General features: G+C 38.0%; 1 protein-coding gene and 1 long non-coding RNA gene across 4 annotated transcripts in view; both read right to left on the bottom strand.

Moving 5' to 3' along the window:
• Window positions 1-501: 501 nt before the first annotated feature.
• On the bottom strand, window positions 502-4,792 carry LOC113047527 (uncharacterized). Of its 3 annotated transcripts, none has more exons than XR_003276284.1 (3): window positions 4,134-4,792; window positions 2,044-2,871; window positions 502-1,303 (listed from the first exon to the last, which is right to left on the bottom strand). It is a non-coding gene; the product is annotated as an uncharacterized LOC113047527 (long non-coding RNA). The 3 variants fall into 3 exon arrangements; XR_003276285.1 differs by lacking the exon at window positions 4,134-4,792 and having other exon boundaries at window positions 2,044-2,187; window positions 2,357-3,083; XR_003276286.1 differs by lacking the exon at window positions 4,134-4,792 and having other exon boundaries at window positions 2,044-2,187; window positions 2,294-3,083.
• Window positions 4,793-7,185: 2,393 nt separating this feature from the next.
• LOC113047427 (zinc finger protein 271-like) overlaps window positions 7,186-26,749 on the bottom strand; it is a 31,215-nt gene continuing 11,651 nt past the window's right edge. Inside the window, exons 2-3 of the mRNA XM_026208776.1 lie at window positions 8,277-10,746; window positions 7,186-8,134 (exon numbers count right to left, since the gene is read on the bottom strand). Coding sequence (XP_026064561.1) covers window positions 8,119-8,134; window positions 8,277-10,746 — 2,486 coding nt within the window. The 3' untranslated portion in view covers window positions 7,186-8,118. The remainder of the gene's footprint in view (window positions 8,135-8,276; window positions 10,747-26,749) is intronic.

Here is a 26,749-nt window from a genome sequence, read left to right on the forward strand (position 1 = left end):
GAACTTATATATTTTCAGATGACCTTGATTACGTTAGCATAAAACTAACATATTTAGATTTTTTTTAAATGAACAATTCATATATAAAATGGGACAGCAATATTTATATCAACCATTTTGTAATCGTCCACAGCTGAGCATCAGGGGAGGCAGGTTCTGAATGTGATGCACAAAGTCATTTTCAGATGCAATGAAAAAAAAAAAAGAACCTACACAAAACTTTTTAGTTAAAACATGGTCTAGATTAGGCCCATACTCTGTTCCTAAGTATACAGGGTTCTTGCACCATTTTAAAAGTAAAATGTAATGCTTTTTAAGACCTTTTTAAAAACTCAATAAATATAATTTAAGACCCCAAAATTTAATACTTTCTTTGGAACTGGCTACTCAATTTATTGCCTCCTACAATGGAAATCAAAACTTAAAGTTTTCCATTTGGTATCAATACATTGCAATGTGTAAACTCGGTAAGTAAAAAAAAAAAAGTAAAAATACTTTTGAGACATTTTTATTTTCTTTTTTTGTTCCTTTGTGATGTAGAACAGAGACAATGTAACATAGATAAATTGGATTACACTAAACAACACAATGATTTATGAATTAGATTTAGTGATAAGTACTGCCATCTTGGTCCCTGCTGTATTCTCAGCCTTTTCTGCAAGGCCATCTGCATTTTTTTCTAGAGTTTCACACACAGGTGAGATTGTTCTTCTTTTCTTGCGTAACTCTTCAATATCATCTTCAACCTTTTTTCTCTTTTTCATCTGTTTTGTCTTTTCCTTTTGCTTCCTCTCATCTTCCAAGAATATCCTGTACTGGTTGCGTGCAGATGCACTCACATTTAGCAGCTCTTTAGTTAGAGGCACTTTGACCACTCCACCACACATCCTCACATAGTCGCAGATTAGTCTCTATGAGACTATAACGTCGTCGTTCAAATTGCACATCTCCACCTCCTTGTTTATGGAGAACCCACGCTCCAAAGTAGCTTGTCCATGGGACAGAAGCAGCAGCTTTTCCACAAAGCTCCACAGTTCTGTATGTCCATTCATGCCCTTATGCAGGAAGCTGTCAACTCGCGATTTTCCATCAATCAATCAATCAATCAATCACCTTTATTTATATAGTGCTTTAAACAAAATACATTGCGCCAAAGCACTGAACAACATTCATTTGGAAAACAGTGTCTCAATAATGCAAAATGATAGTTTTGCACTGTTTTCCAATGCACTGAAGGCCATGAATTCCTCTCCTCTGGCCTCACTGAAGAGGAACTTCTGAAATTGTTGGGCAATCTTATCACCTGCATTTAGATAAAGACAAGCACATCTGTAATATTTTCTAGTTAAAATTATTCTTTGTTGTCACAAGAGATTTATTTTCACTATACTCTGGAAAATGCATCTCATATTTTCAATTATATTTCAATTATTATGTCTAAGAACATAAATTAGGCCTACATACATTTATTATAACGCATACTAGGCTGTATTTCCAATAAAATTAAAAACACTAAAGATTGAAAGATAAACACTAGGCTAACTGTTCACATTTCTCTACAGATGTTACCCGCTGTAACTCCTCATGACAGCTTCTTATCCTGCACAAATTTCATGATGAGGGCCTTAATTTTTTGCAGGCAAATGTCTGGTTCTTTGTGCATATTTTGGGGGTCCAGGCACATCATATATCGGACAGAGTGGTACTTCAAGGGGCACTTCAATAGAAGGTTTTGACAAATTTTTGACAAGGCACTCTAGCTGTCTCGCATGCACAGTAACACCTTACGCTCACTTCCACCACTCTGACTGCCTGACATTCCCTGACAAAAGGACAAAAGTCACATCACCTGAAACATCAAATAAACTCTCCCTATGTGTAACTTACACTACACAACATTTGACAGATCCAGTTAATAGGTCAACTGCTTGATGTCAAAACAATTAATCTGATCTCTGAATTTCTCAACATAAATACTTCATTATTCAAGTGACTTTGCAGCGCATATAGCACAATGATAAAGTAATCTAAGATAAATATTACCTTGAGGTCAGCTGTGGCTCCCATGCCAATGTCCACTTGCTTTGGACTGACCCAAAGCTTTTGGTCTATCACATCAAGCTTGACCAGTTTTACTGGGGAAACATCAACCTGGACGTCTCGCTTTATGAAGCATCTGAGAAGGCTCTGAAAATAGAATAGCACAAGCATAATAATTATAATCAAAATTGGAAAAAGTATTACAGTATTTACAATACTTTCTACAAACATCATCATGCTGAAAACTCAGTACTTTGTTTTAATGTTCATATCCTCTGTAAATGATGGTGCTTGAATGATTAAACCATTAATATACTTTTAGTAGTCATTTGGTGAGAAATGGCTGAAAACTTCTCGAGAAGTGTAACTTTGCCAAGATGAAGTGATCCATCCGGGCTTCTGCGATGGTGTCAAATGACGATGACCTTGTATTGGGGAGCTTCTTGGCTTTGGTCCTCATAAGTGAGGATATATGACCAAATTTCAATTGCTCGCTCCACTGCTGGAAGGTTTTCCAGCCATCGATGTCCGCAAAATGGCAGAGGAAATGTATCACACTTTGTCACTAACGCAAAGTCCTCTCTCCTTGCAGGTGCACAATGAAACAGGTAGTGCAGGGCTTTCAGGACTCTCTCAACTTGCCACACTGCGAAGCCGTTCTTTAAAGAGTTGTGCATCGTGTGAAGGCCACAACTCCCAATTATTTGTAGTTGGGCTCCACCACATTGCTCTCTGTGTCCCTCTTGTAAGAGTTCAACAAACTTCCAGTTTACAGCGGGCCCATCCATTGATAGTGAGAGAATGTTGTTTATTAAGCTCCTATGTACCTTCCTGCACATTTGTAAAAAAAATAAATAAAAATAAATAAAAAGGGATCAATTCAGTGTGCCAAGTAAACCAGAACAATAAAATGCAAACATACACAAACGTAATTATAAACATAATTAACATTAATCATTACGTTATATGGGTATTCGGTTGTTAAGTGATGACGTAAGAAGCGCTGTTTCCGGGTCCAAACCTCAAATCGCTTCACTTGAGAATACGCCCTCAGCAGCCGTTTATGAGCACTGTTTATTCATATTAATCATTTAAGCTAAATGCTTTCAAACGTACAGTATACACTACAGTCTCCGTGCTCACAGCGTCCCAAACACAAATAATTTTTATATATTTTTTTTATATTTATATTTTCATTGTCTGCCTATATGGGACTTCGGTATGGAGTTAAAGGTTAAGATTATAACTTTTTCGCTAGTATTATATCACATTGTGAGTTTATATTAGCACCGTTTGTTGTTTTCTCGTTGTAACTGATAAGAGCGTTTGGACACGGAAGCGCTGCTATGTGACGTCAGACTTAAGCGAATATGTTCAGTGTGTTCAATTCAGATCTGTTTTATTACAAATGACAGACATTAGTTATGATACAGGATTCGTACATTAAAAATGTGAGCTTTGACATTAAAATACTTTATACAGATTGTAATAGTACTGGTTAATATGTGCTCTTTTCAAGTCGGTATATGGTCACAGTGGTCATTCTATGTGCGTGGCCAATAAATGTAATGGTAAATTTTGCTAATTAAATTACTTTCTATAGGTTTACTAACTGCTAAAATCATGTATTGTGTGGTAAAATACAACATATCTAATGTGTATTTAACAAATATAGCTTGTTTCTGCATCTCTATTTACAGCTCATTAACTCTTAAGTGAATGTTTACTGTTGCTATGGCAGTAAGTGACAGCCTACATCAGCAGCTACATTTGCCCAACAGCCCATAAAATCACAATTCGGCATATTTAAACTATAAACCACATATATTAACAGTTGTACCCCTTAAACTCTGAGCTATGTGTTGTTACCTGTTAGATTTTCAAAGTGACCATAGACCCATGACCTGACCGGAGCACATAACCAGTCCTCTGCCCGGAGTGGGAACACTTAGCACCGGGGGAGTGTTGGTGTTTACACCGCTAGCATATGAGCTTTAAACCGCACTAACATTACTCAATTTTACACCAAACTTAGTATGAATAATAGTATGCGATTTCAAACACAATCGTAACGTTACTTACATTGAACTCACCCAACATGTCCTCGGCTCTGGAGTGACTCATGAACACCGACCCATAGTAGCGGGAGATGATGTAGTGTGTGCCAGTCTCTTCATCAGTAGTCCAGAATCGCAAATGAAGGTCCATTTGTTTGTTCTTTGTCGATTTATTCAAACTTTCGTCAAACATGATGACATGGCTTCTCACTAATGCTACACGATCCTTCTTGATGAACGAAGCGATGCCATATTTGGCGACATATGGTTTTATTTTCACCACAGGTGAATGACTTTGCAAGCTGCGAATAGGGGAACATGGCAGCAAAGATGTTACGTATGTCCTCGTTAGATTTAAATGAATTGTGCCTCTTCACAGTATGGAGAACCCACAGTACCTATACCTTTTAGGTCGATTAGGTCGAGCTGCAAACAATGCAGTGATTAACTTGGACTCTATATACGACCCGACAGCTTTGAGCCCCATGGTCCCTAACGAAAAGATCTTTTTGCTGAATTTACACATTTCCTCATTGTTATTTTCAGCCGGCGCCAACCACTTCCTAAATGCAGTCATTTTAAGACTTTTTAAGGACCCGCAGGAACCCTGGTATATAATTTTTTTTTTACCCAGAGTAGCAAATTTTAACTGATTAATCGCCTTTTTTCTTTTGCTGCAAGGTTTTTTTTGTTTGTTTTTGGTGAGAGGAAAAAAAAAAAGTTGCACTTTATTACATTCAGAAAAAAATCGGCAGGCCTAATAATGTTATAATGTACCAACAGGATATTTTTAGTTCCCCTCACTTTATAACAAATCCTTTACATTTAATAAATTTACCAGAACAGAAAAATAATAAAATAATTAATTAATTAAAAATGTATAATTCTAATGGATAAATATAAGTGCATTATATGATGCTTAGTTATATATAAATAATAATAATAATAATAATAATAATGATTATTTAAAGGAAACATAAGGAAAGGTTGGAGAAATTCTGGAGAAATCCAAATGTTTCCATATTCGTGATGTTGCCCATTTCAATCTTAACTATTATTCAGTAGGTAAAACAGGCTTTGTAGTTCACACGTGTTTCAGTATTGACGGAAAAAAAATCATAATGCACAAAAATATACCAAAGTAGACCGCTACTTGTGCCAGATGGCTCGGTGAATGGCTGATGTTTCCGATGAATATGTGCACAAGGCACCAGCATGATTAAACAGCTGAAACAGAAAATACTATATTTTTGGTCACACATAAGGCATAATTAAAAAATGCAGTGTTAGCAGTTTGAAAAATTACGAGTTAATAAGAATTACTTCTAAATGCTGGACCGTTCTCATTTCGCTCTGCATATGGAACCTGAAGATTTTTTTTTTTTTAAACCAAAATGAAAACATTTAGCTTTTAATTCTTGAGTGTGTGTGAATATATATATATATATATATTTTTTAGTGGTGGGCATAGATACATTTTTTTTAATCTAGATTAATCTCACTGTGATCTTGAAATTAATCTAGATTAAACTGGCTCATTCGAATTCTCCCGAAGGCATTCAGAATATGTGTTACCCAAATAAAATTGACAAACAGTAAGTCTTTGAGAAGGGGTTTATCAAGCTAGATGGTGCATTAGAAAAGGGTCTCATCTCCTGTTTCCAAAATGCATCACAAAGTGCTTGAAAAAGCTGTAAACTAATTCCACATTGCACAAGGTGCAAACAACATTACTCCTGTTTCACAGTTTTTTTTCAAGTTTGTAGGTGTCAAGGTACAGAAACCAAATAATTAAATGTAAAATAGCACTGCTTCATAGTATTCAATGTAAAAATGAAATATACAAGCAAACCTACATTTATTCAGACACCTTCAACATTTCTCACATTATTACAGTTTTGCTATATATATCAAAAATTATATCTGGTGTCTGAATAATTTTTGGTTTGACTGTTAAAACTACAAAGTAATTCAGTCAAGAGCAGTGAGTGATTTTCATTTTCTTGGATTAACATTACAGCAGCCAGTAGCTAAATTAGGCGCGGTCACTTTAAGAGACGATGAACGCATCCAATATAATACACATCCCATTTTTTTCCTCAACTGTTTACTTACACTTAAGAAATAACTGAGTTTTTTCTAGCATAATTTCCAAGGTGGATATTTTGACATATTTTGTATGTATTTGTCGGCACAAGAGAAAAAAAAACTAATTCGATGTTCAAGTGTTTTGAGACGCCTTTCTCTGTGTGAGCCCTGAACACCAGAACACCGCGAGTACTGAATTGGGCTCTTGCATATCTTTTTGTTTGTTCAAACTGCAATTTGTATTTGTTCGTTCAGGTGCAGGAGGGATGTTACAATGTTATATTATAATGTTATTGTTGTTTCACTTGCAGTTAATGCCGCGGTCCTGTGGCAGTGGAATGCACAACGGTATTACCCATTTTGGTTGTCTACCTACTGTACATTACTTTTTTTCCCCATGAAATTGATGAAATCCCTGCATACACGCTCCTAATAAATGTTTTTATTACAGCATCAACATTCACAGAACAGTTATTCTTAACTAAAGCAAGCGGCTGCTGTGTGCATAGTTTTTATGGTTTGGTGGAATGTCAGAAAAAAGCTCTGCATTCATAATCTCTAAAATACATCTCAGCTCAGACATCTCACAAATCTCTGTCATCATACAATAAAAATATGCATAATGAATCTACATTTTCCCCTTACTTCAAAAGAATGCTTAGTTTGTGGCTCATTATTAGCCTATTATTAATAACGAAACAGGCTAAAACAATGGGATGACAAATTCTCTTATATTACACTTTAAGGAAAATGTTTTATCCGCATTGTAAAAAAAAAAAAAAAAAGTAAAAGACTTTGGATTTCCCCTTTCTTTAAAACTATAGTAGTTTGTGGTTTATTATTAGACTAGTAATTAAACACATAAGCAATAAAATAGTACAATGGTACAACTTCCGATTCAGGCATTTAAAGAGCTTACTTTTATTAATAATAACGAATAAGATGGATATTCGAACCAAAGGAAATAAGGTATTTACCCCCTTTTAAAACAAATGCTTAATTTGTGGTTCAATGTTTTATTTATTTTAAATGAAAACAGCAACAATAATGACAAACTTGCTTTATTAAAGGAAGAAATTAAACTTTCAAAAGGTGTGCTTTTGGATCAGTATCTCACATCAGTCTCATCATGCAACAAACCAATCCCTGTTATAGCCTAAATAGAAGCTCTGCATAGCTTGCACCTGTTAATGGTTTAAATTCATTTTGCTCTTGTGCAATAGATGAATAACAATTTACTTGTTTTAGATTTTTTGTTTCGATATTTCTACTTTGCGGAGTACCATGAATCATTTTATTTTCCACTATCTTGCACACACACAAGTCTTGTCCCGTGCCGCTCTCTGTTGCGTTAGATCTCGCGGGAGCAGGTCTGTAATCCACTGGCACTTGACTTGACAGTGCGTGTGCTACATCCTCTTTACAATCTCTAGATTATAAACACTGCATTCTGTCAGCAATGTAACGCAGCAGTAACGTATTAGACTTAACTGTAACAGACAGTAACAGTTCGACTTACCTAAAGAATATAAAGCACTTTACTTCCTTTGTATAAATTTTCTATTATATTCATCTATGTTTGTAATTTGATTTATTCACCTACAAAATCAATTATTTTTTTAATCCAAATAGAGCTGTACAAGTCATCTGGTGAATTTTTTTTGTCCATATCGCGATATACCTCGCTGAGAAAAATGATCACGATGTGAGTTTTTTTTTTCCAATATCGTGCTGCTCCACTAGTAAGTTTAGTCAAGCTCACAGACTCAGTATCTTCTGTAGCATGGACACAAACATGTAGTCCTCCATTGTTGTTGGTGTTACATGACGTAGCGGTGTCTGACTATGGTCGAGATGTGGGGTGATGACATCATTGTTTTACAAAACATATGGATTGGCAGTACAGAAAAACACAAAGGTGTCATTTTCAGATTTATCCACTCTGGGACCTGGTTTACAAAAAACAAAAAAAAACAAAAAAAAAAGGGTTTTCACTCCCCCTAATGCCGGATCCATCTGGACGAAACACATATACCATACAAAATATTTACACATACAACTAAATGCGTCTCTGTGTGTTCGGGGCCTTACTGTGGTTGGTTTTTGTGTAGAACAGATGACTCAATGGAACACTTCCCAGGTACATTGCGGTGATGTGCTTTCTCTCCAGTGTGCATTTTCTCATGTGTTTTCAGATTTGCTAACTGACTGAATCGCTTGTCACAGTGTGAACACTTAAAAGGTTTCTCTCCAGTGTGGATCCTCTCATGTGTTTTCAGATTTGATATATTAGTGAATCTCTTGTCACAGTGTGAACACTTGTAAGGTTTCTCTCCAGTGTGGATCCTTTCATGTGTTTTCAGATCTCTTGTCTGAATGAATCTCTTGTCACAGTGTGAACACTTGTAAGGTTTCTTTCCAGTGTGGATCACCTCGTGTGTTTTACGACTTACTGAACGACTGAATCTCCTGTCACATTGTGAACACTTGTAAGGTTTCTCTCCAGTGTGAATCCTCTCATGTTTTTTCAGACTTTCTGAAAGACTGAATTTCCTGAAACAGTGTGAACACTTGTAAGGTTTCTCTCCGGTGTGAATCCTCTCATGTTTTATCAGACTTGATGACACACTGAATCTCTTGTCACAGTGTGAACACTTGTAAGGTTTCTCTCCAGTGTGGATCACCTCATGTGTTTTCAGACTTGATGACACACTGAATCTCTTGTCACAGTGTGAACACTTGTAAGGTTTCTCTCCAGTGTGAATCCACTCATGTTTTTTCAGACTTGCTGAAAGACTGAATTTCTCGTCACAGTGTGAACACTTATAAGGTTTCTCTCCAGTGTGAATCCTCTCATGTTTTTTCAGACTTTCTGAAAGACTGAATTTCCTGAAACAGTGTGAACACTTGTAAGGTTTCTCTCCGGTGTGAATCCTCTCATGTTTTATCAGACTTGATGACACACTGAATCTCTTGTCACAGTGTGAACACTTGTAAGGTTTCTCTCCAGTGTGAATCCTCTCATGTTTTATCAGACTTGATGACACACTGAATCTCTTGTCACAGTGTGAACACTTGTAAGGTTTCTCTCCAGTGTGAATCCACTCATGTTTTTTCAGACTTGCTGAAAGACTGAATTTCTCGTCACAGTGTGAACACTTGTAAGGTTTCTCTCCAGTGTGGATCCTCTTATGTCTTTTCAGACTCGATGACACACTGAATCTCTTGTCACAGTGTGAACACTTATAAGGTTTCTCTCCAGTGTGGATCCTCTCATGTCTTTTCAAATGTGTTGACCAACTGAATCTCTTGTCACAATGTGAACACTTAAAAGGTTTCTCTCCATTGTGAATCCTCTTATGGTTTTTCAGATCTGTTGACTGACTGAATCTCTTGTCACAGTGTGAACACTTAAAAGGTTTCTCTCCAGTGTGAATCCTCTCATGTATTTTCATATCTCTTGACTGACTGTATCTCTTGTCACAGTGTGAACACATGTAAGGTTTCTCTCCAGTGTGAATCATCTCATGTGTTTTCAGACTTGATGAATCTCTGAATTTCTTGTCACAGTGTGAACACTTGTAAGGTTTCTCTCCAGTGTGAATCATCTCATGTGTTTTCAGACTTGATGAAACATAGAATCTCTTGTCACAGTGTGAACACATGTAAGGTTTCTCTCCAGTGTGAATCATCTCATGTGTTTTCAGACTTGATGAATCTCTGAATCTGTTGTCACAGTGTGAACACTTGTAAGGTTTCTCTCCAGTGTGAATCCTCTCATGTATTTTCAGATTTGATGACACACTGAATCCCTTGTCACAGTGTGAACACTTATAAGGTTTCTCTCCAGTGTGGATCCTCTCATGTATTTTCAAATGTGGTGACAAAGTGAATTTCTTGTCACAATGTGAACACTTAAAAGGTTTCTCTCCAGTGTGAATCCTCTCATGGTTTTTCAGACTTGATGAGACATTGAAACTCTTGTCACAGTGTGAACACTTGTAAGGTTTCTCTCCAGTGTGAATCCTCTCATGCCGTTTTAATCTGCTTGCTGAACTAAAAGTCTTTTCACACCCAAAGCACATGTACTCACTCACACCAGTATGTATTTTCTGATGTTCTTTCAAACTTTGTAGATGCAAAAAACTCTTACCACACAAATGACATGAATGTGGCTTCTCCTTTGCATGAACTTTAAAGTGTTTCTTCAGAAGTGAAGCCCATAAAAACATTTTACCGCATTGATCACATGCATGCTGCTTCTCTACAGTGTGGATGTTCATGTGATCCTTAAGGTTTGATGATTGTGTGAAACTGTTCCCACGTTGGTCACAGGTGAGTGGTTTCTCTCCAGTATGAACTCTCATGTGACGATTAAGATTTGATTTACATGTGAAACTCTTTCCACACTGATTGCAGGTTAAAGATTTCTTAAATCCTTTTTTCTTTAAATCTGTCTGTTTGGTTTGACAGCAACTCAAAGGTTTTCCACCAGTTTTGACATTATTTTTCTCCTCAACTTCACTTGATTCTTCATTTTCCTCTTTTTCTTCAATGAACTCTGAAATAAAAGTAAAAATTATTTATTTTTGGTATATTGTTAAATGCTGAGAGAACATCTGCAAATACACAATTTACTTTTCTTGCATTAGATTTACAGTCTTGTCTACTGTAATGTTAATGTAATGTCTTTGACTCATTTAATAGGGAGACCCGGTAAACATTTTTAAGCATCATTGCTCTTTTCGGTCCATTTGACCCCAGGGTCTTTAAGCTGTATAAAAAAAGAAATATATACATTTTAATAGGGCTGTGATGGTAGCAGATTTTTACCACTTTACCAAATCACAGCCCTAGTAAAATGTATACATTTATATATTTTAAACAACACACACTGTGATGATGGGCTAGGTCTCTTACATCATCACTAGAGTGCCAGTCTAATGCTATTCTGAATTTACTTGGTGTGTTAATAATTTATTGTATATTGTGTGTTGGCAATGTATATGAGGAGGGACAGTACCAACATCAAAGGTGCAATGTGTTAGTGTTGAAAGATAATAGAGAGTCATTGTTTGCTTTAAATTATTTCTTTATTGTGTGAGTTTACATTTTATAGCACATGTTAGATTCTTGCCTGTTTGATCTAATGTTTTGGTGGTGGGTTCGGGTAGTGCGCATATCCAGAATGTACAAAAATTTGAATGTGTTTGAGGTGAGACATGCTGTCCAGTTTGATGTATGTACCACTAGGCATTGTTTAGTGCCAGTTTGGCTGCTCTCAGCATTACTGCTTTTGTTTGAAGCACCAGTGTATGTATGATTCCATAAGTGTTTTTTTTTTTTCGTGTGTGTGTTCTTTTTGCACTTTGAGGATTGCTCCTTGTACAATGCAGCTTCAGAAATAAATCACAACTGCCATTTGGAAAATCACTCCCTTGTACTGGGCCTTCCTAACTTCTCCCAGGCCTCTTGGCAATTCTCTACATGACACACTGTGGCAGCGGTACCTCCAGGCCAATAGGAGGCTAGTACATGGGGAGGCTGCATGTTTAGTTGTGCAACAAACCTTTTTTTTTTCAAGAGGAGTGGCAGGAACGAAAATGCCACCAAAGAAGCAAGATGCAGCAAAGGCAAGAGACGAGTCTAATGTTCCAGATGAGTCCGTGTTAACATGCACGGTTCCAGACCAACGTTAAGTTGTAGCTGGGAGTTCAGCTGACCAACTTACGGATATGATGCAAACATTTTTATGTAAGCAACATCAAAGAGAAGAGCGCTTGGAAAGAGAGGCGCAGCGCCAAGTGCATAAATGGCAGGTGCTGCACCATCAGTTTTCACAGCTGCAGTCTGAAGTTCATCAAGACCAACAACGACAGTCACTGGCAGGGGTGTCAGGACCTGCAACTACGTCAGCAGATACGGGCGGTGCATCGGCCTTCAACCATTCATTCAAGGCGACTACCCTTACAAGACGATGACTTTGCTTCAGGAAGTGAGAATCTAACCGAGGCACAAGGACCGGCAATATCATGTTTACAGACTCCGAGAATGCTTCCTTGGACCCATGAGGAGGACATAGAACACTATTTAACAACTTTTGAACGTATTGCTCATGCATGCAGATGGCCAAGGCAAGACTGGGTGTTGCATTTGTTACCTCTCCTAACTGGTAAAGCGAGAGCAGCTTATGTGGCAATGGAGCCGGGTGATTCACTAAACTATGGCTTGGTCAAACAGGCTATTCTTGACAAGTTTGAAATAAATGTGGAAATGTATGGACAGCGTTTTAGAGCATACAATGCTCAGGAGCTGCAAGTAAGACTAAGAGACTTATATGAGAAATGGATGAATCCTAAGAGGCGGACAAAGGAGGAGATCGGTGACCAGATTGTGCTAGAATAGTTCCTCAAATTACTCAATCCAGAGACAAGAACATGGATGAGACAGAATAACCCTACCTCATCTAAACAAGCAGCAGAGATGGCTGAGGCCTTTATGGCTGCTAGACAATCTTTGTATCAACCATGACGATGGCGATCCTATAACAACAGCTCAACCCGTAAGTCTGGGGATGGTTGGGATGATGGTCTGAGTAATTTTGGTTTTAATACCGGGGTATCGTCACAGATCTGTTGTGGTACTAACAGTGGTAAGCAGCAGGGGGCAGTTAATCAGTATTAGGGTAAAGCGGTGATTATTTGACATGGATGTGGCCAACCAGGTCATAAGAAAGCAGATTGCCCTTTATAGAAGGTTACGAATAGCCGCCTTTGTTATGTGTCAAGGTCCTCTCTAGGGTTAAAGGAGGTTGAGTCGAACACAGACACGGTAAATGATGTAAAGATCGGGGCTTATTATTTGTTAGTAGGTGTAATGGACCAGGCGCCCTATCCAATTATTTTAGGTAGAGATGTGCCTGTGCTTGTAGATCTTTTGCAGAATGACAGGGAGATAGTTGAAGTCAGGATGGTAACAAGAGCCCAGGCTAAGCGTGATAAGACCTGTGAACAGCTACTGCAAGAGTTACCTTTTGGTGGGGGTCCTAGAACTAGGAAATCTACACGTGAGAGGCGTCAGAACAAAGTTGAGAGTACAGAAATGATCGAAAGATTGCCTGAACCTAATGCAGATGATGTTGAATGCATTCCTCATGATATAGTGGAACTTCAAAGGCAAGATAAAACCCTGAAACCCTTGTTTGAGAAGGTGGGCAAGGGAAACACTGAGTTGGCCATATTGCAGAAAGATCGTTTTGTGATTAAAGAGGATAGCCTGTACCTGTTAAGTGCTGAGGGAGGGAGGTTAGTGGTCCCTGAATCCATGAGACTGAGGATATTGCAGTTAGGTGATTCTGTACCATGGTGGGGCATTTAATCCAGCAGAAAACGCTAGCCAGAATTGCTAGAGGATTTTATTGGCCCAAACTGTATATGGACGTAATGGATTTTTGTAAGTCTTTTCCAGAGTGTCAGCTGGTGAGTCCAGCTAGAAAGGGCGAGAGCGCCTCTTGTGAGTCTCCCTATTATTGACATTCCATTTGCGCGCATTGCTATGGATATAGTAGGTCCTTTAGAAAAGAATAGAACAGGAAATCAGTATATTCTGGTTGTTGCAGATTATGCTACTATATATCCAATGTTTTCCTCTTAAAAACAAAAAGACGAGACAAATTGTCAATGCCCTTGTTCAGCTCTTTTCACGGGTAGGCTTACCCAAAAGAGATAACTACAGATCAGGGAACCAATTTTACATTCAGACAAATTAAGCAAGTGTATTCAATGTTGCGTACACATCCTATTAAGACCATTCCTTATCATCCTCAGACTGACAGTATGGTAGAAAGGTTCAATCAGACATTGAAATCAATGTTGCACAAGTTTGTGTCTGACACAGGGGCAGACTGGGACCAATGGTCGCCATACTTGATGTTTGCCTATCGAGAAGTTCCACAATCGTCTACAGGCTACTCACCCTTTGAGCTGCTCTATGGACGTCAGGTTTGTGGACCTTTGGATGTCTTAAAGGAGGCCTGGGAAGGAGTGGTGTTGGCGCAGTGGATAAGACGCATGCCTTTGGTGTGAGAGACCCGGGTTCGAATCCACTGTGAGGCACCAATGTGTCCCTGAGCAAGACACTTAACCCCTAGTTGCTCCAGAGGCGTGCGACCTCTGATATATATAGCAATTGTAAGTCGCTTTGGATAAAAGCGTCAGCTAAATGAATAAATGTAAATGTAAGGAGACAATGCAAGTGAACAAACGAATATCTTCTCGTATGTCATTAAGATGAGGAAGAAGATGGACTCGATGGCAGAGTTGGTAAGAGATAACATGACTAAAGCACAACAACATCAAAAACAATGGTACGATCAGTCAAGCAGGAAGAGAACATTAAGTCCAGGTCAAAAGGTGTTACTGCTCCTTCCCACATCTGACAGTTCATTACTGGACAAATGGCAGGGGCCGTATGAAGTCTTGCGGAAACTAAGTGCTACTAATTATGAGATCTATCTACCAGATCGCAGGAAGAAGTCTCAAGTTTTTCATATTAACCTCTTAATACCGTGGCATGAGAGAAGAGGCTCATGGTCTGAGCAGTTGTGGGCAAGAAAGGTGGAGGAAGATGAGGAACTGGAGGAGCAATACTTCCCGGTTGATCAAAAGTCAATAACTGTTCCATCAGTGAATCATCTTACACCTAAACAGCAGAAAGAGTTCCTGAAATCAGTACCAAAAAATCTTTTCAGTGATCAGCCTGGAAAAAAACGATCTTTTACAGCATGATATTCACCTTCTACCAACAGATCCCATTAGGCAGGCCCATTGTAGAGTGCCCGCCCGCCTGATTCCCGCTTTGAAAGAGGAAGTGAAAGTGATGCTTGATTTAGACATCATAGAACCATCGAGGAGCGAATGCTGTAGTCCAGTGGTGCTAGTACCAAAAAAGGATGGTTTACTCAGGTTCTGTGTGGATTTCTCGAAGCTTAATGCAGTATCTGCTTTTGATCCATACCCAATGCCAAGAGTTGATGTGCAATTTGAACGACTGGGCAAAGCTAAGTATTAAGCAACTCTTGACTTATGCAAAGGATATTGGCAAGTGCCATTGGCTGACTCTGCTAAAGAACTGACTGCTTTCCATTTTCCTTTAAATTTATGCCTTTTGGCCTGCAGGGAGCGGCAGCAACTTTTCAGTGCTTGGTGGATCAGGTGCTGAGAGGAGTGGACAGTTTTGCAGCAGCTTATATCGATGACATAGTCATTTACAGTGATTCGTGGGAAGAACATCTGGAACATCTTGCTCAAGTGTTCGAAAAGATCCATCACACAGGTCTGGTTGTCAATGCCAAAAAGTGCCAGATTGCCAAGCAGGAGTTCTCTTATTTGGGCTACGTCGTGGGTGGAGGATCGATCAGGCCTCAAGCGGATAAAGTGCAATCTATCTTGTTGTGTGTACCCCCAATGACAAAGAAGAGCGTTCGATCATTTCTGGGCTTGGTGGGCTGGTATAGGAGATTTGTTCCAAATTTTGCCAGCAGAGCTGCAGTATTAACGAATCTCACAAGGACGAGTAGTCCCATAAAGGTCAAGTGGACCCCAGAGTGTGAGCAAGCTTTTCAAAATGGAGGGAAACATGAGTGCTATGAGGTGTTAATGTTTAATATTAGTTTTTGTGGCGTTATATTACGCATGTTTGTATCCTGGTTACTATATGTCAGAAGTGAGTTCATGAACTGTAGTTAAGTTATTTATGTATTAATGTTAGCTGTGGAAGTTTGTGATGAGTGTTACAGGTAAAGGGTTCTAACTTGTGATAATGGTTTGTCCCAATAGAGTTTGGGCGGGAAAACTGACTATTTAAACAATGGATCGAGCAGGCTGATGGTTGCATCCTGTGAAAGGATGCAAACGTTTGAACGTGTTTGAGGTGAGACATGCTTTCCAGTTTGGTGGATGTACCACTAGGCATTGTTTAGTGCCAGTTTGGCTGCTCTCAGCATTTTTGCTTTTGTTTGTAGCACCAGTGTATTTATGATTCCATAAGTGTTCTTTTTGCACTTTGAGGACTACTCCTTGTACATTGCAGCTTCAGAAATAAATCACAACTGCCATTTTGAAAATCACTCCCTTGTACTGAGCCTTCCTAACTTCTCCCAGGCCTCTTGGCAATTCTCTACATGACACACACACACATACATACGTATATATATATATATATATATATATAAATAAAGAGATGTATAAAGTACTAGAGACCCATACTTGAGTAAAAGTACAAGTGCTCTATCAAAAAAGTGACTTGAGTAGAAGTTGAAGTGATCTTTAAGCACCACACTTAAGTAGAAGTACTAAAGTATTCAAAATGTTTTGTACTTAAGTATTGCAAGTAGTCTATTTTAAAATGTACTAAAGTACTGAAAGTAAAAGTAGAAGTATTATGTTATGTAGCTATTAAAGAAAGTCGTCAAAAGTTTGAACATATTGTTTTTACTATTTCAAATGATTAACCTAAAGGACAATCACAATTCCTTTGACTGTAACTTCTTGTAAACAAAAAATGGTTACTAGGGTTAGTTAGCCCAATTTGCAAAATTATGTCATTAATAACTTACCCTCATGTTGTTTCAAACCCGTAAGACATCAGAGGGTCATTTAGAATTTTTTGAAGCATCGAAAATACATTTTGGTCCAAAAATAGCGAAAACTACGACTTTATTCAGCATTGCCTTCTCTTCCGTGTCTGTTGTAAGACAGTTAAAAACAAAGCAGTTTGTGATATCTGGTTCGCGAACGAATCATTCGATGTAACCGGATCTTTTTGAAACAGTCCACCAAATCGAATTGAATCGTTTTAAACAGTTCGCGTCTCCAATACGCATTAATCCACAGATGAATTAAGCTGTTAACTTGTTTAATGTGTCTGACACTCCCTCTGAGTTAAAACAAACCAATATCCCGGAGTAATTCATTGACTCAAACAGTACACTGACTGAACTGCTGTGAAGAGAGAACTGAAGATGAACACTGAGCCGAGCCAGATAATGACTCATTCACGAGTCAAGAACCGTTTCTGTCAGACGCGTCCGATTCGTGAACCGAGGAGCTGATGATACTGCGCATGTGTGATTTAGCGTGAAGCAAACCGACACGCAGAGCGTCTGAACAGAACTGATTCTTTTGGTGATTGATTCTGAACTGATTCTGTGTTAATGTTATGAGCCCAGGTAAACCGAAGGCTTGCAGTCAACGCCAATGACGCCATTGCATCGAGCGCAAAAGAATCGGTGAACTGTTTTCTTCAACTGGTTTATTGAATCGAACTGTCAGAAAGTACTAACGTTACTGTTCATCCGAGAACCGATGCAACCGGTTCTTGTCTCGTGAACAAGTCATTATCTGGCTCGGCTCGGTGTTCATTTCTCTGTTCACAGCAGTTCAGTCAGCACGCGCAGTCTTCTTAATCGCTTGTTTCGCTCAATGATGTGGCAGCTTCATCAAATCTGCCATCTACAGTTCTGGCAGTGGTTTGTAATGGAATGATTCGTAACATTTTTATAATTGTAACGAGTAACGATGCAGCACATAAAAAAAATATCGGAGTAAAAGTATTAAACTCAGCAAAAATATGTACCAAAGTAAAAGTGGAAGTAGGAGGAAAAAATAATCTAGTAAAGTACAGATACCGCCTTTTAGTACTTAAGTACAGTAGTGAAGTAGTTCTACTTCGTTACTATACATCTCTGTATATATATAAACAAAATTATAAAAGCAACACTTTAGGTTTTGCCCCCATTTTTCATGAGCCGAACTCAATGATCTAAGTCTTTTCCTGTGTACACAAAAGGCCTATTTCACTTAAACATTGTTCACAAATCTGTTTTAATTGGTGTTAGTGAGCACTTCACCTCTGCCGAGATAATCCATCCACCTCACAAGTGTGGCATAGCAAGATTCCGATTAGACAGCATGTTAACTGTGGCCTGTGTAATGTTGGTCCACTCCTCTTCAATGGCTGTGCGAAGTTACTGGATATTGTCAGGAACTTTAACAAGTCCCATTCAAAAGATCCATCCAATCCAGAGCATTCCAAACATGCTCAATAGGGGACATATTTAGTCAGTATGCTGGCCAGTGTGTTTTCAGCTTGCAGGAATTGAGTTCAGATCCTTGCAACATGGGGCCGTGCATTATCATGCTGCAACATGAGGTGATGGTCGTGGATGAATGGCACAACATTGGGCCTAAGGATCTCATCAAGGTATCTCTTTGCATTCAATATGCCATCAATAAAATTCTCCTGTGTTCGTTGACCATAACATAGATTCTTTGGTTGTGCAACGCGACTGTTGCAGCAGCTGTCCGGGTGGCTGGTCTTGGATGATCTTGGAGGTGAAGATGCTGGATATGGTGGTCCTGGGCTGGTGTGGTTACACGTGGTCTGCGGTTGTGAGGCTGGCTGGATGTACTGCCAAATTCTCTGAAACTACTTTTGGAGACGGCTTATAGTAGAGAAATTAACATTTAATTCATGGGCAACAGCTCTGGTGGACATTCCTGTAGTCAGCATGTCAATTGCATGCTCCCTTAAAACTTGCAACATCTGTGGCATTGTGCTGTGTGATAAAACTGCACATTTTAGAGTGGCCTTTTATTGTGGCCAGCCTAAGCTCTGTGCAATAATCATGCTGTCTAATCAGCATCTTGCTATGCCACACCTGTGAGGTGGATGGATTATCTCGGCAGAGGAGATGGGCTCACTAACACAGTTTTAGGCCTTTGTGTACATTGAAAAAGTATTATATCTTTGAGATCAGCTCAAGAAAAACGGGGGAAGTGTGTGTATATATATATATATATATATATATATATATATATATATATATATATACATATATACACATATATATATATATATATATATATATATATATATATATATATATATATATATATATATATATATATATATATATATATTTATTTTCTTTTTTTTTTTTTTGAGATACTGAATTTGGGATTTTCCTTAGTTTTTTCAGTTATAATCATCAAAATTAAAAGAAATAAACATTTGAAATATAGGAGTCTGTGTAATGAATGATTATAATATACATGTTTCACTTTTTGAATGGAATGAGTGAATTAAATAAACTTTTTGATGATATTCTAATTATATGACCAGCACCTGTATGTATATGCACATACATACATATATATTTGGGATGTCAATTTTACATTTGTACAATAAAGGTAACTTACTGAAAAAGTGTAGGTGCTTAAAGTGCTTCACTGAGCATCATTCAACTAAAAACATCTCAAGATAAATTAAAAAGAAACCCTAAAATATAGCTGCAAGCAGCAATGTCAGGCCCGATCTGCCACCCCGGTGGCATCAGGAAAACTGTGCGGACACATACACAGTAACCCTTTAGCACAGGGGTGTCCAACTCTGTTAATGGCAATCGACTTTCCAGCAAAGTTTAGCTCCTACCTTAAATCAAACACACCTGAAGCAACTAACTCTGGTCTTCCTGATCACTTAAAAATTAAAGGTAGGTGTGACTGATTAGAGTTGGAGCAGAACAATCGATCGCCAGGAACAGGATTGGGCAATTCTGTTCAGTTTGAATGTAAGGAATACAGCCAGAGCCGCTGCTGGCTAAATGGGTGCCCTAAGCATGATTGTATTGTTTTGCTCCCTTCCTCAAATATGAAGAAGAAAAAAAAAACACCTATGGGGTGAAAGGTTGTGGCGTAGTGGTTAGAGAGTTTGATTCCTAACCCTAGGGTTGTGGGTTCGAGTCTCGGTCCGGCAATACCGTGACTTAGGTGCCCTTGAGCAAGGCACTGAACCCCCAACTGCTGCCCAAGCACCACAGCATAAATGGCTTCCCAATGCTCCAGGTGTGTGTTCAAGGTTTGTGCATGTGTCTGTGTGTGTGTGTGTGTGTGTGTGTGTGTGTGGGTCTGTGTTTTTGATAGAACTTTAATAAAAAAAAAAAAGTAAAAAAAAAAAAATGAATAGATTGTATTATTTACAAATTACAATTCTATATATTTTTTAATTATATATAACTTTATTATGACTCTAATTTATTTTATAGTCTCAAGCCTTCACAAATCATGCAAAAGAAAATTAAGTAATGAGTGATTCCACATTTTCTGTCCACAAGGGGTGTAATGAACAAAATAGATCGAATAATACCCAGTTTTTGTCATTTTTCCTTTTTTTTCCACTATTTTGTTTAAGATAGATGTAAGAAATAATAAAGTTAATTTTATCACACTAAGCTTTGGCATTATCATGTAATGAGACTTTTTTTATTTACGTTGCCAGAAATTGCGGATGTCAGGGTGGGACATTCAGTCCATCTGGATTTTTCCGAAGTCATTTCTTTTATTTGTTCTAATAAAATCCTGAATTTTGGTGCATAACATTTATTTTGGTGTGTCTTCCACAAAATACTACTACTAACACTGCAAGTATAATTCCCTTAATCCACCACGATGCAATGGAAACATTTACTAACGTTCGTTACACCTTCTGTCCAAGCAGTTACGAACGTTAAACTATGATTCTAAAGAAAACAGAGATATAATTTTCCCATGTAATTATAAGAGTAGCAAAACGATAAAAACATCTTGTGTGGTTTAAATTATAATAATTAATAAATTGGGATAAAACAGGGGCAGAGATTTTCTGTCCAAAAATCATAACGCTCGTACATTTTATTCTGATGCTGAATTTCCATCTTCTAATGTCTCAACGGTTCTCATGTGAGATATAAGATTGTCTAGGTCACGCTTGTTCTGCACGGGAGAAAGAACAACAGGATTTCAACAAATGTGGGTATGTTTGTGGCTTCTGTCCAAAAGTTTACGAACATTAAAATGTTACGAACGTGGTGAACTTTGGTTAAGTAAACATTAAATAGGATCATTGTGGTGAGAAAGGATAAAAGAGTGTGCTTGTCGGATGATTGCTAGTGGTTTCGGACCGAAAGGGGCGTCGTGTTCATCGTGAAAGAGCATGCATGCATGGTTTTTGTATACATTTTGACAGATTCTGCACATCTTGTTCGTAAATTAGACGGAAATTTTTAGTCTGTCCAACTTCGAACGTTGTTTTCAGAGTATTTTTGACTCAATAAGCTGTTCATGAAAGTGAACAGCGTCAATGAATTTGCTCACCTTTTCCCGTTTAAAAAAAAAAAAAAATTTTTATGTTCGTAAGAATATAGCTTAGGCTGCCCAAGTTAACATGTTAATAGTACGTTAACACAATCTCACTTATGCCATTCGAATAAACTATCACTTTGAGGACTAATCGCATAGGTTTTTAAACAACTGGGCTATAATGTTAAGAAACGCGCAGATTTTCCGTAAAAAAAAACTGACGGCACACAGTAAAGCTAGTTTAAACATTAGCTTTGTGGTAAAATGAAGCTCCACAGCTTGTCAAGTGTACCTTCATCATGTCCAAATTATGTAGTCCACAGGCGATGCGCGAGGTTACTTTCAGTTCCACCGGAGCTCCGTTTGATGGCAGCTAGAGTGTACCGTGAATTTGTGCTCATTTCCTTGCCTGTATTGGTCGATTAGTCATGCGATTCAAGTGTAGCCGACAGTGTAGCACATCATGCCTAATAAATGTTTTAAGTAGCCTATTCATTATTTTAAAAGGCAGGCCTAATATGAAATCAAAAAACGTTTCCAAATACTATGTAGGCCACCATTCATGCAGTATCATATTCTTTAAATGTAAATTGCAGCCTATCATAGAGAAGATGATATCCTTATCTTGTAATTGACATGAACGTGGAGACCAACAGTCATCATTCATATTTCAGTTTCTTAATTTTAAGAAGTATATTCAATAAATGAAACAGCTATTCTGTAAATTAAGTTTGCTGTGGTGTTCAGATCATATAATTAAACAATCATAAATGTAAAGTGTCTAAAAATAATTAGTCATAACTATATATATATATATACACATACATACATATACATATATATATATATATATACAGTACAGACAAAAGGTATGGAGACATTACTATTTTTAATGTTTTTGAAACAAGCTTTTTCTGTTCATAAAGCCTGCATTTATTTGATCAAAAACACAGAAAAAAACAGAAATATTGTGAAATATTATTACAACTTAAAATAATAGTTTTCTATTTGAATATACTTTAAAAAAAAATATTCCTGTGATGCAAAGCTGAATTTTCAGCATCATTACTCCAGCCTTCAGTGTCACATGTAACATCCAGTCTATCACATGATAATTTAGAAATCATTCTAATATTCTGATTTATTATGAGTGTTGGAAACAGTTCTGCTGTCTAATATATTTGATCAATAAAAGGTTAAAAAGAACTGCATTTATTCAAAATAAAAATAAAATTTCTAATAATATATATTCTAACAATACATTACTATCACTTTTTAGCAATTTAACTCATCCTTGCTGAATAAAAGTATTGATTTTTTTTATTTTTAAACAATAAAGAAAAAAAATTACTGACCACAAATTACTGACCAGTAGTGTAATTTTTTTTTTTTTTTACTTTTTATTCATCAAGGTATCCTAAAAAAAGTATCACATGTTCAGAACTGTTTCCAACTTTGATAATGAATCATCATATTATAATAATTTCTAAAGGCTCATGTGATAATGATCCTAAAAATTCAGCTTTGCATCACAGAAATAAATGATGATTTAAAGTATAATAAATTTAAAAACAAATATTTTAAATTGTAATAATATATCACAATATTAAATTTTTTTCTGTATTTTTTATCAAATAAATGCAGGCTTGATGAGCAGAAGAAACTTCTTTCAAAAACATTAAAAATAGTAATGTTTCCAAACTTTTGGTCTGTACTGTATATAAATGGCTTTTCTTTATTTTTTTCAGAAATTATGGCAGGTCTCCTCAAGTTGAGGCTTCCCTCTATGGAGCGTCCTGGAAGAGAGAGAAACCTACCAAGAAATGAGAATGGTCCAGATGTGGTTTCAAGAACAAGTAAAGCTGCTGCTGGAATGCGGAGGTACCGGGATAAGTTAAAACAGAATCCTGAATTGTATGCACTACATAAGATTGGCAGAGCAACAAAGATTGAGGGAGTACAGGAAGAATCTATCAGATGACAAGAAGGAAATCCAGAAAGCACAAGCCTGTGAAAGGATGAGAAGGTATAGAGAACGCCAGAAAGAGAATCTTCAAAGGGGTGAGGAAACACAAGGTGTCATGTCAAGAAAGCCTCAAACTAGGAGTAAACTGGAAAAAATAGCTGCAAGAAGGGAATACTTTAAGAACAAGAAGCGTGAACAGAGAGCTAGGATGTCTGCACAAAAGAAAAGACGAGAGAGAGAAAAGGATCGCAACAGGAAAATGGTGTTAGCAGAAGTGAAGAAAGCCTCAAGCATCAATAACAATCCACCTAATCACACAGGGGCTGCAACACCTGCTAATCAGGAATCTAATCCGGTTAAAATACAGTGTCAGCTAAATGCAACACCTGTTTTGTCTACCAGTTCTGGGTACAAAACTGATTTTTCTAGAAGGAAGGCAACCTGGAGGATAAAAGGAAGGCAACCTGGAGGATAAAAAGGCTTATGCCAAAAAGTCCACAGAAGTATGGCACAATAGTAGCTGGCTTAGTTGCCTCTAAGCGCGAAAAAAAAACTGCTCTCCATGACATGATGCTTGGCGGTAAGGACAAGGATGTGGATTCTGTTTTGGGATATGCGAAGCAAACTTGCAAACAGATGTCCACAGCCAATAGAATACGTTAGCCGAAGGTAAAGTGCACACTCATTGTTTGCCTGGTGGTCGTGTTCTTGATGTTTCTGCACAGATACCCGCGATCCTGAAGGCCGACGAGAGCCCCAGAGCGGTCATGCTTCACGCCGGGGTTATCGACACCACACTGCGGCAGACGGAGACGCTGAATAGGGACTTCAGGAGCCTGATCGAGACTGTTCGCATCATGACGCCCGCGGCGACGATCATCGTGTCAGGACAACTGCCCACGTATCGACGAGGACACGAAAGGTTCAGTAGACTTTTTGCTTTAAATGAATGGTTGTGGTCATGGTGTAAAGAACAGAAACTGCTATTTGTTAATAACTGGAATCTTTTCTGGGAGCGTCCTAGGCTGTTTCGCCCTGATGGTCTGCACCCCAGCAGAGGCGGAGCGGAGCTTCTCTCTGACAACATCTCCAGGACACTTCGCTCCATGTGACTAGTAAGACAATTCTCAGATAACTATTATGATGACTTTTTTTCCACCCTCTTAAATAATAAAAGTACTTGCGCTGTAAAAACTATTAAGACTGTGTCTGTTCCCAGTATAGTGAGGTCAAAATATAAATATAATGTAGGATCTAGGAAAAATCTTATCGTGATTAAACCAGAAACATGTAAAGTAAATGAACAAAAACTATTTTTAAAGCTTGGGCTCATAAATATTAGATCACTCACACCCAAAGCAGTTAATGTAAATGAAATGACCACAGATAATAGTTTTGATGTACTCTGCTTGACTGAAACCTGGCAAAAACCAAATGATTATTTTGGTCTAAATGAGTCCACCAAACTACTGTTATAAGCATGAGCCCCGTCAGACTGGTCGTGGCGGAGGTGTTGCAACAATATATAGTGGTATTCTCAATTGCCGCGTTTCCACCGAAATTACCCGGAACATTTTTCCCAGGAACTTTTTTTTTCCCAGGAACTTTCTTCCCCCCAGACCTGTTGCTTTCTGCGTTTCCACCGTGGTGTAAAGTACCGGGAAGATTAGGCAAATGACTGGTGATGTAGGTCCGCGCGCGTTTCTCAATACAAAAGTACCGCTGATTAAAAAAAAAAGTACGCTGATTTTGGACGTGCATCATCGGTAGTTAGTTCAGACTCTGTGCATTCGTCTCGGGAGTGTGATGTCCGCGACGACGCAAGTCCGGTAAATCTATAAACAGCAGCGTACTTGATAACTTCAGTCAGCTCGTCTTGGCTACTGCAATTTTCCTTATTGTATATTTACAATAAAACGAAATAGCTGTCTTTATAAAGAAAACAACAGATTTGAGTTTTAAACAACTACATCCTCGCCTGAAAAACTTTTAAAATTACATTTCATGACACAATAACAGTAATATTTGAAAATGATCCGAATAAATGGTGTTTGATAAATAAAGATAAATAAAGATCAAATAAAGATAAATTGGCTCAAGTACCAGTACGAGTGATTGCGTGTGTGAATTAGTCATACTGGCTCTATGTTTTTGTGAAGCTGTGGGTTGTAAATAGCTTCCAAAAGTAGAAAAATATGCTATAATACGTTTTGAGATTCTAAGCTACTTTAGTAATAAATAACAGAACATCGCTGACAACTAGTTTCTGTGTTCCTCTGTGCGCACGATCTTCACAGCTGTTTATATGAGTGTTCATGCCACAATGCAGCTGCGCGAACATGGGAGCTTGAAATGATAATACGCATCCGACTGTCTAATCGCTTGAATGTCCAAACCATAAAACAAATACAACTGACAAAGTTTAGTGAAGACACAAGGCTCAACCGCTTGCGTGCCATCACTGTGTTGAACCGGCGTTCACCTCCGTGTTTTGCTTTTATGCCACTGACTGGACGGGGCAGAGTCATGTGGCTAGACACACGCTAGTATGTTTTTTTTAGAGGGAAGTATTAACAGGATTAAAAAAACTAAATAACCGACATGGTCAAATTAAGTCGGTAAGAGGTTCTGAATTTCGGTTTCGAGTACTTTTCGATTAATCATCCAGCCCCGATGAATAATAGATTGTTCATTGTTACTTAATATTAGGTAACGCATTAATGTAAACCAAAGAGAGCTCATTATAAATTGTTGCCAACACTTTTGATGATTTAAATGCTCTATACACGTTTCTACAACAAATATTTAAAAGTAATCCTATAGCTCCATCTGGTGGTGGCCATGATTGGTATTACACACTGTACGTTTCGTGTCGCCATCTGAACCAGTTAGAATGAGGTGCACTTAAATGGAGTGCGAGAACAGGACAGATTAGGGATATGCCTATGCAAGGCCAGGTTTACAAGCTCTATCTGTTATGCAAGCCCATGTTAATGGATCAGAGCATTCACACTGCACACGGTAAAAGATGTGAAGCGAAAAGAATGAATATCTAGCGCATGAGCATAGAGAGTTGTGAGTACACAGGACACAGTTTGAGTGCGCACTCTCTTCAAGCGAGAGCAGCATGTATCGGAGCACGTGTGTCTGATGATTAATGATACTGCGATGATTAAAGTGACGTTAACTCGCTCTCTCTCTCTGTGTCTGTCAGGCAGACCCTCAACCACCCCAGACCTCCCCCTCCCTTCCCTCACACAGAGTGAGATCAGATGTGTGACACTTTTTTTTTTATTTTGTGTTATCCATACAGTGTTGTAAAGTCGTGAAACTATGCATAATTCCTCAGAAGGACTTTTTCTCTATATGAAAAAATGCATTTTATGATGAACGCCGTTTGCAGTAAACGGGACACGCCATTT

Source organism: Carassius auratus, chromosome 28 (genome assembly GCF_003368295.1).
Source record: "Carassius auratus strain Wakin chromosome 28, ASM336829v1, whole genome shotgun sequence".
Lineage (NCBI taxonomy): Eukaryota > Metazoa > Chordata > Actinopteri > Cypriniformes > Cyprinidae > Carassius > Carassius auratus.